This window comes from Henckelia pumila, chromosome 1 (assembly GCF_033568475.1).
Source record: "Henckelia pumila isolate YLH828 chromosome 1, ASM3356847v2, whole genome shotgun sequence".
Taxonomy (NCBI): Eukaryota; Viridiplantae; Streptophyta; class Magnoliopsida; order Lamiales; family Gesneriaceae; genus Henckelia; species Henckelia pumila.
The window spans coordinates 81,784,593-81,795,394 of record NC_133120.1 but is presented as its reverse complement, the minus strand read 5'-3'; the positions used below and the strand labels follow the sequence as shown (position 1 = coordinate 81,795,394).

Below are 10,802 nucleotides of genomic sequence, written 5' to 3'. Positions count from 1 at the left end.
TATCTTCTTTAGACCATTTCCACTTGTAGTCTTGTTTAAGTTTTACCTGAAGAGGTTTTCTGATTTCTGCAAGTTTCTTAATATAATTTCCAGAATAAGTTAATAATCCTAAAAATCTTCTTAATTGATCTTTATCCTTGATTTCACTAGGAAAATCGTGAATTTTCTTAAGTATATGCTGTTGTAAACAATGTTTTCTATCTTCTATTTGTAATCCTAAATAATTTATTTTTGTTTTAAACAATTGTGCTTTCTTTTCAGAAAGTATAATTCCATCTTTATGACAAATATCTAATAATGTCATGAGGTCTTTATAATGTTGATCTAGTGTTTTTGAATAAATTAATATGTCATCTATATAAAACAACAAAAATCTACATATGATTTAAAAGATTCATCCATATATCTTTGAAAGATACCCGGTGCTTGTTTAAGTCCGAAAGGTAATACAGTCCATTGATACTGTCCTTTTGGACAACTGAATGATGTAAGTAATTGTGTTTGTGGTTCTAGCTGAATTTGCCAGAATCCTGATTTACAATCTAAACTGGAGAAATATTTCATTCCTCCTATATAAGATAGTAAAGCATTCTTGTTTGGGATGTAATATTCATCCATAATTGTTGCATTATTCATTTTTCGATAATCAATTACCATTATTTTCTTATCAGTGTCTTTCTTACTGACATAAAAGGCTGGTGAAGAGTGTGGACTCTTGCTTGGGATGATTATCTTAAGTTTTAGTAATTCTTTAACCTCTTTTTTGAATATTTTTACATCATCCATGTTGCATCTTTTTGGTGCTTCACGGATTGTGATATTAGGGTCTTTAAGTTTTATTGAAGCAATGAATTTTTTTCTTTTCTTAATTTTGTCCTGAGGATTTTCAGAACAAATATCATGAAATTTTTTCATGATTTCATTTTTCATGATTAATTGTTAAAATATTTTCTATTTTTAGTTCTATTGGATTTGTATTTCGTTTATGAAATTTTTTTGTAAATTTTTCATTTCCTACACGAAATGCTGTTCGTATTTTAGGAATATAAATCATTGATGATCCTTTGTTTAAAGTTATGTGATTTTCAAATTGTGTAAAAGAAAGATATTCTCTTAAAAAGTTATTTCCTATTATAATGTCCATTCCTGATTCTATTTGGTATATAATGGGTATTACAAATTTTGTTTTCTCAATTTTTATTTTAAATTTTTTTGCTACTGTATCAAGCATGATTATTGATCCATCTCATATTCGAACTTTTAATCCTTTATCATATTTCTTCCAATAATGATTTGGAAGTATATGTTTGCTTCCTAAACACATACTTGCTCCTGTATCAACATAAGCATGTATATGATATGGTTTATGTTCTTTGATTTTAATTTGAATTTTTATATATATACTATTTGGATTGGTTTTGTTTTTATTATTATCCATTTTCTCATTTTTTTTTTATTTTTTTTAAGAATTTTAAAAGATAAGGGTATAATTGGTATTTATAAACAAAAGTTTCTCTCTCCAGGGAGTTAAAAATAAATTTTATTTATGTAGGAATTTATAAATAAGTTATAAATTGGTTTAAGGAGTGATTGACAATTAACCCTTATTTCAACTCCTTTGTTAACTTTCTGCGTACAATTTTCAAAAATTATAAATAGACTAAAAATTTAGAAACACTTAACATAAACTCTCGCGAGCATCGTCTCTCTCTTTGTAATTATTAAATTAAATTTTCCACATGTCTTCTGAAAATTATTAGAATTTATCGATAGCAGAATTTCACAATTGGAAAAAAAAAAAAAAAAAAAAAAAAAGCATTGATGTCAGTGAGTAGTTTTGGACAATTAATTACGAGGCAGTGTGCTGTAAATTCAGAGGGACGTGAAAGTCAAAGATTGATCTCGTAGCGTTGTACCGACTGCTTCTCATGTTGTACGTACGATCCCACCGATAACAAACGGGCACAGTTTATGCTGGCAGATGGAAAATGCTCGATTTGTCAGTATCAATAGCTCGGATCACCTTGAAGATCATATCATGGGATCTTTTGGGTGATTCGGGCCGTTGCTACATCATTCAGGCACTGTCCGATTGGAATAACATAGACTGCTCCTAACAAATGACGTCCTTCAGTCGGTTTGTTCGATCTTACCACAAGGGCAATGCCCTAAGCCATTTATATTTGGACATGTGTTCCACTTTTAGTTTATTTTATAATTTTTTTTCTTTTTTTCTTTGATTCACTTGCAAATTTACTTCTAATTTTGAACCATCATTTCAATTTTGACAACAATTTATACTTTTTTTATTGAGCTACAAACTATGCATCTTAAATATTAAATTGGTTAAATTAGTTCATATTTATTTTTTATAAGTTTTTTTTAACATGATAATAGTCTAATGAAAGTATAAATGAATTATTAATTTGTTTAACGTAAATAATTAAATTAAGAATTCATCTTAGGAAAAATTAAATATTAGTTTATAGTTCAATTAGTATATCAATTTTTTATTAATATATTTATAATATTAATATTCTTAATTAAGTGAAGTGAAGTGAATTTTTTTAAATAAATACTAAAAATATAATAGGAATTGGGCATATGATGTTTTTTGTAAAACAAGAAATTAGTAACAAAGTGAAAATTTTATAACTAATCATGAAGATTATTAAAAAAGAATTAATTTATAGATACATTTTTACTATTTAATTTTATAATTTTATACGCGCGATTTAAATATAAAAATTATTTTAAACTAAAATTATCTTTTAGATTTGTATATATTAATTGTTTTATTTGAAACTAAAATTATCATTTAGACTATTTTAAATTAAAATCATCCTTTAAATTTTTATATCTTTATGTTTTTTTTAAAAAAAAATACGAATATTTAAGTAGTAACCAATTTAAAATTTAAAATGCATACTTCATAGTTTGTAACTTATGAAAGTAGCTTATGAAATATCTTATTTTAAAAAAAGATTGTAAATTGTTATCAAAATTGAAAATGAGGGTTCAAAATTGAGAAATGGATTTAAAATGGGGTCATAGGATAAAAAATAAACAAAAAATAATAAATTATAAAATAAACAAAAAGGTGGGACACGTGTCCAAATATAAATGACTTAGAGCATTGCCCTTGTGGTAGGGTTGAACGAACCCAGTCTCGGAGATCATTTCATTCTATTCTATGTCATTGTTTCAATGATACATTTAAGGATGGTGATTTATCGATATTCATCATTCAGGACAGGGGTGGGCTCCAGCCCGGGGTTGATTTTTTTTTTATTATTATTAGTTATAGTATATATCTAATCTTGCCCAGTTTAAATATTTTAATTAGTCCAATACTTGGTTCAACTTATTTTCTAAAATATATTTGTTTGGTTTGATTTAAAAAAAAAACAAAGAAAGAGAAAAAAACTCTTCCTCTTGTTATTTTAAATCTGCTTGATTTTATTGATGTGTGCAATTGTGAGTTTCTTAAAAAGAATTGTGAAGCAGACTTTTTGAAATGATTTAATTTCAATTAATTTATATGATTTTCTATGTCATTTTTTTATTTTATTAATTGAAAAATGGTAATTATCTGTATTTTCAAGTGGTTTATTTGTAGGATTTATAAATTTTATCGATTTCATTTAGAAAATGAAATTGAAATTTTTTTTACCTTTAAAGTTTCTTCGTTTCTTTGATCATACGTAAGTCATGTGTTTTTTAGGGGTTCGTGTTTAAATTTTTTCATGATATACTATATTATTTGAACATCATATTTTTAATTTTGAGTATATTATAAGGATCTCAATTGAAGGATGAGATTTAATATATTATATATATGAAACTTAATTTGTTTACAAATCATTAAAAAAATTTCGGAGTTAGCTCACTTGAAATATCGATCACATCTTTAGTAATTTATATTTTTTTGTGTCAATATATAATATTTATAGTTATCGTTAAATGTTTTGCAAGTGTTCTTTGATTATAAATTAGTTTTCTATTATATTTTAATTTTTAAATATTAAATTTCTATTATTTTATTTTTTTATCGAATCATCTAGCCTAGGGTAAATTTCTTTTTTCCTGGCTAGGGCCCTGATTCAGGACAAAGATAGGTGCGTGTATTTGGTGGTTGACGGGAAATTCAAACCCACGGATATGTAATATCCCTTGCAGATTTTATGGTCATGATTGGGCCACATACAATTTTCATGTGGGCTCACATGAAAATTGGCGCCAATCAGAATCGAATCGTGTTAGGTCATATTTTCCTCACATGTTTTCATGTTTATAAAATATAAATCGTAAGATAAATGATAATCTAAATTTGAAAAGAAAAATAATATTTTTGATATTAAAACTAATATTTTTTTTTTTATAATCGATGTCGGATTGAATATCCTTCTTATTAGTAAGGTTTATAAAAATTTGTGTTTTAAAAAAAAATTGGGAAAGGATTAAATTAGGCTCCAACTGCAACCTCTCTTCCGAATTCAGAAGAATCCATTTTTTTTTAATTAAAATACATTTTTTACTCAACATAAATTAGAAACCTGACAAATTTTTCATAAAACTAAACAAATTGAACAAAAATATAATCGATTAATTGAAAAGTGTTTTTAATTTAATTTTAAGTAGAAGTCGAAAATCATAAATTCTATTTTCAAAAAAACTCATTTTAAAGTGATGTTTTAAAAAATTAAAGTTTATTTTGATATGCGAATTATTGATAAATGTCGAATTGGTATATGAACTATTGTGGATGTCTTAATTGATATATGTTCAAATTAAAAAGTCAAGTTTACTTTTATTTTAATTTGAATTATTTTTAAGTCCAATTACTATTTTTTTTAAATAAGTCCAATTACTATTATTAAAATCAATTAGGTACACAATTTTATAAATAAGGTTATTTTATTGATTCATTTTTAAAATATTATATTTATTTAAAATTATATGAGGACAAACGAATATCAACTCAATTATGCAAAATATACACATATATATATGTTGAGAATTCAAAAGCGTTTTCAACATTAAATTTATAGATTACGAAGAATAAATTCTACATGAAAAAAATGGTACTCCTTGTCCTGATTTGCGTGATTTTGATGACATAAAATCTTGCACTTGATCTAAGCATTTTTTTATATAGATGTATGATTTTCTTATTCGTGCTTAAATTTAAATATTAATAAAAAATAAAAAAATATAAATAAAAAATAGTTACTATATTTTATCAGTAAATTAAAATATATGTTACCACGGTATATGTTTTATTTATTGGGTGTAATTTTATTAATAATATCAATTTTATTCATAAAAAATGGATTATAATTTAATAAATATTTGAGAAAAATAACATTAATTATATATTTATTTTTATTTTGGAAATTTATTACATTTGAGTAAATTTATTAATGAGTAAAATATAAATATATTTTAAAAATAGTTAGATTCTTATTTTTTATAATTTTTAAATATATATAAATTTTTTCCAATTTTAATCAATAAAATAACTTAAAAAATAAAATGTGTGTTTAGTTGAATATTTACTGAATAATATCGTACTTGCAATTTTATTCAAGAGTAAAAATGACTTTTTATTTGGATTATGTTTCAATTAATCTATTTACAGTAATTAATGCACCAATTTGACATTTTATCAATAGTTCGTGTATCAAAATAAACTTTAATTTTTTTAAAAATTTATTGCACAATTTGTTTAAAAAAAGAAAAGAAAAAGGTTTTTATCTTTTAGCCCCGTTGCTTTCTCCACCCAAATACACTCTTAATTTTCTGGGAAAATTTTAAAAAATTAGATTTTCTATCGAAATAAATATAAGAGAACTTGAAAATTATTAAACAAACTAGTATTCCACCCGTGCGATGCACGAATTATATCTCGCGTATAGTATGATTAAATTGGTGGATGATGCGAAAAATTTCGAGTCTTAAATTAAAATATAAACAACTTTAATTTTACAATGAAAGAATAACATGAAAAAATTTCAAAACTATAAAAGACGATCTTTAAATAAAACAGATGTCGTGTGTGTTGTACGTGATGTTATTTTATACAATTAATGATAAAAAATAGTAAAAATGAATATTAAAACAAATAGTTAAAATTCAAATTAGTTAAATGGATTATATCATATAATTAGAAAACAAACAAATTATCTTATAAATTTTGGAAATTTTCTTAAAAACAACATTTGTTGTTGAATTTTTTTGTTAGTCTTGTCATCACATATCAAGATTTTGAGACCCTTAGAATTCGTAACTCTAGATACAACGACATACAACTGATCAAGACTAAACACGAGATTTCTAAAAAAAAGTCCTACATGAGACAATGATTGACCCTGACTTTTGTTGGTTGTCATTGCATATGATACAATCAAAGGACAGTGTCATTGCATATGATACAATCAAATACATTCTTGTAATAAGCAATTTGTGACTCACATTACTTCCAATCGGAATCTGTCCTTCCAAAACATGGTTTTTGAGCCTCGTCAATATCAATCTAGTGTCATTGCATAAGCCAAGAGAATGATCTATGTTCCCCAGCAACATAACCAGAGTTCCAACCTTCAAGTTAAACCAAGGAATGATTTATGTATATTCGGTGATACAAATCTGTTTCGTTGTTCTGAAATAAAAAATTTAAATTTTCGAGGACTAAATATTCTTAAAGATCCGTGATATAAAATCTAATTCATCTCGGATTATAATTTTTTGTTAATTTGAAACAAATTCCATGTTTCTACCGATGAATACATATTCTCTGAACATATTCATAATTTCATAGATCATTTTGTATGATCAATATTTACGTTGTTATTTGTACAATCTTTCAAACGAAAAAAATATTTTTTTATTGGAAGATTATCCATCATTTTTTAATATTCTTAAACAAAAATAAATTTCACTCTTAAATTTTTCAGTAAAACAAATAATTTCATGTTAATAATTCCTAATGTTTATTTAAATCCTGATAGGTATGTTAAATTCAGATTTAAACATATAAACACTTTGAAATGTTGCATGTAATTATAAATGATTTTGGGTAATTATTAGAGGTGTCAAAATGGGCCAGCAGGGCGGGCCGACCCAAAACCCGTCGTAACCCACCATTAGGCGGGGCGGTCCAAATTTTAGGCGGGTTGGGAAAACATCAACCTAACCCACCTATTTTAGGTGGCGGGGCTGGCCAACCCGGCGGGATCACGTCTATATTAACGAGTTTTTGCGGGCTAACCCGCAACCCGCCACAACCCACCATTAAGCGGGGCGGTGCGGGCCGGCCCATCTTTTAGGCGGGTTAAAAAATTTCCAACCCAACCCACCAATTTTTTATGGCGGGGCGGGCCAATCCAACGGGTCTATCCCATTTCGACACCTCTAGTAATTATTATGTGGATGACTAATAGATGAATTCAATATATGCATGTACTTAAAATCATATGTTGTTTTAAATATCCTTCTACATTGAAAATTTAACTTAGATAAGTTAATATCATAATCTACACAAGTATAATATTTATTCAACCATGTTTTGTTTATTTGCAGATTATCAATATAGTATTAATTACTACTAATATCTTCTCAGAGTTAAGTTGTCTATAGTAGATAATGCATTTTTATTTGAAATTTATTGATAACAATCGAAATATCATCTTAAGAAAATGTTTATGTATCTATATCAATTTTAGATGCATACCACCGAAAGAGGTTAAATTACAGAATTACAGGTAAATAAAAATGGTAAAGACAATTTTCAAATCATGTATTTCAAAGATACATTATAAGGTATGCATAGCTACCAACTAAATCACAAAAGTTAAATAAAAATTATAAGTAGAAGAATTACCTTTTGTTTGAATGATTTTTTTCTGTCTTTTGGGGCTTATAATTGTACATTTTGTCAGTCGCTTCATTGTTGTTTGGTGCATTCGAAATTCTGCAGTATTTGTTATGTTAGAATACTTGCACTTTCATTGTTGCAGCATTGAGACCGATCTTGAAATTTTCTTTTATGTGAGTATGTGGTAATTGATTTTGAAAATATGTGTTTGAATTTGAGATAGGGTTGTCAATTCCTCGGCTATGAGATTGGGTTTGTGAATTTTTTCTGGCAGATGGAGGAAAGGTTTGATTTAATATGCTCCATATTTAAGGAATTTCGTTGATTGGTTTGTTGAATCTTTAATTGATACCGTATATTAAGAAAACAAATATATTCTAAAAGTTGATTGATTTTAATATATTACAATTTTAGTATGAATTTTCAAATTACATGTTTCTTTAATATATTATGAAATGTGTTATATTTATTTGCACGTATTTGAATTTTAGATTCTTATTTATTATAATTTTTAAATATATATAAATTTTTTTTTCCAATTTTAATCAATAAAATAACTTTAAAAATAAAATGTGTGTTTAGTTGAATATTTACTGAATAATATCGTACTTGCAATTTTATTTAAGGGTAAAACTGACTTTTTATTTGGATTATGTTGCAATTAATCTATTTACAATAATTCATGCACCAATTTGACATTTTATCAATAATTCGTGTATCAAAATGATTTTTAATTTTTTTTAAGCTACAGATTATCTAAGCTAGAACTACACCAATATGAGATCACACAATACTGCAAAGAACAATTAACAAAGCTCGATATACGTGGTTCGGTCAAAGTGACCTACATCCACGGACGAAACACCCAGACACTTTTATTGATTACCCACAGAAGTCTCAAGATTACAAAGCTTCGAATTAAATCAATCACGATACAATCAATGAATATCTTATCTTCATATTCATCTGTATTGCGTGATGTTCTTCCTCTGTTTATCTTCTTCTCTTCCGTCTATCACTCTTTCTCTCTCGAACAAGAGTCTCACAGAGTTTGTACTTTCTTGTGTATTTTTCCAATTTCTGATTTATATCTCTTTCTTCGATCTCATAGCTCCCATTATATAACTAACCCAGCTTCTGTCAACTAACTAACAGTTAGTGTATTAGTTAGATATTGGGCTCCCTTACTTAAGCCCAAAGCAATAAATGGCCAGTCCACATCCTTGAGCCCAAATAAGATATGAGTGAAGGACTGATCCAGAAAGTCGAAGACACACTTCTCACAATCTCCACCTTGTCTTCTACTTTGTCTGAGTGCTCGTCATTCACTACTTCCTTCTAACCTTCATTTACACTTATCAAGTTAAGACATTTTTTAAACTTGACAAGTGGAAGTGGCTTGGTTAATGCATCTGCAGGATTATCCTCTGTATCAATCTTCTTCAACACTACTTCACCTATTGATATGATATCCCTTACAAAATGAAGTTTGATATCAATATGCTTTGAGCGTTCATGAAAAACTTGGTGTTTAGCTAAGTGGATAGCACTTTGATTATCACAGAAGACTTCAACAGGTCCTTGTTCAAAACCTAACTCTGTGACTAATCCCTTCAACTAGATAGCTTCTTTGATAGCTTCTGTAACAGCAATGAACTCAGCTTCTGTTGTAGAAAGAGCCACGACAGGTTGCAAAGTAGATTTCCATGTAACTACTGTTCCAAATAATGTAAACACAAATCCAGTTAAGGAATTTCTTGTGTCCAAATTTCCAGCAAAGTCAGCATCCACATACCCTACAATAGGATTTGAATTGTTTCCTTGATCTTTAAAACTTAACCCCAAGTGTGATGTTCCTCTTAAGTATTTCATTACCCACTTAAGAGCCTTCCAATGTTCTGCTCCAGGATTTGACATGAACCTTGAAACTAAACTTATGGCATATGCTAGGTCAGGTCTACTACAGACCATAGCATACATTATACTTCCAACACCACTAGCATAAGGAGTATTATTCATTTCTTGCCTTTCTTCCTCGGTTTTGGGTGCCTGCTCAGAAGAAAGTTTAGTGTTCTGTGCTACTGGGATGGTTACTTCCTTGGATTGATTCATACTAAATCTCAGTAGCACCTTCTTCATCTAATCTGATTGAGACAAATTTAATCTTCTGAATTCTCTTTCTCTCAGAATACTCATTCCCAAGATCTTCTTGGCTTCGCCCAAATCTTTCATTTCAAATTCTGAACTTAACTTGTCCTTGATTCTTTGAATTTCCCTTCTATCTTTGCTTGCTATCAAAATATCATCCACATAGAGTAGAAGAAGTAGTGTCACTTGTTTCCCTTGCTTCATGATGTACACACAACTGTCATAGTTGCTCCTCAGAAAATTTAGTTTCATCATGAAATCATCAAATCTTTTATTCCATTGTCGAGGGCTTTGTTTAGCCATACAAAGATCTGTTCAACAAGCACACTTTGTTTTCATTTCCAGGTTTTATGTAACCTTCCGGCTGATTCATGTAGATAATCTCTTCTAATTCACAATGCAAGAAAGCTGTCTTAACATCAAGCTGTTCTAGCTCCCAATCCAGTTTAGTGACAACTGCAAAAACTATCCTTATTGAGCAATGTTTCACTACTGGAGAGTATATTTCATTGAAGTCAATCCCTTCAATTTGAGCATAAACTTTAGCAACTAATCTTGCTTTAAATTTCTGCTTGTGATCTGGTTTTCCAGCTACTTTTATTTTGTAAATCCATTTACATCCAAGCACTCTTTGTTTCATTGGTCTGGTGACTAGTTTCCAAGTGTTGTTCTTTATTAATAAGTTGATCTCATCATTCATTGCTTCTAACCAATGCACTCTATGCTTTCCAGACACTGCTTCCCTGTAATTAGATGGTTCAATTTGTTCCACTTGTTC

General features: G+C 27.9%; 1 protein-coding gene across 1 annotated transcript; it reads right to left on the bottom strand.

Annotated features, from left to right (window-relative positions):
* Positions 1-9,493: 9,493 nt before the first annotated feature.
* On the bottom strand, positions 9,494-10,015 carry LOC140866272 (secreted RxLR effector protein 161-like). Its single transcript, XM_073271236.1, has one exon. The coding sequence runs from the start codon at positions 10,013-10,015 to the stop codon at positions 9,494-9,496; it is 522 nt and encodes a 173-aa protein (XP_073127337.1).
* Positions 10,016-10,802: the final 787 nt, after the last annotated feature.

What these genes read in the sequence shown, in the direction of transcription:
- LOC140866272 (XM_073271236.1), bottom strand. Translation starts at nt 10,015, where the DNA reads ATGAAGAAGGTGCTACTGAGATTTAGTATGAATCAATCCAAGGAAGTA.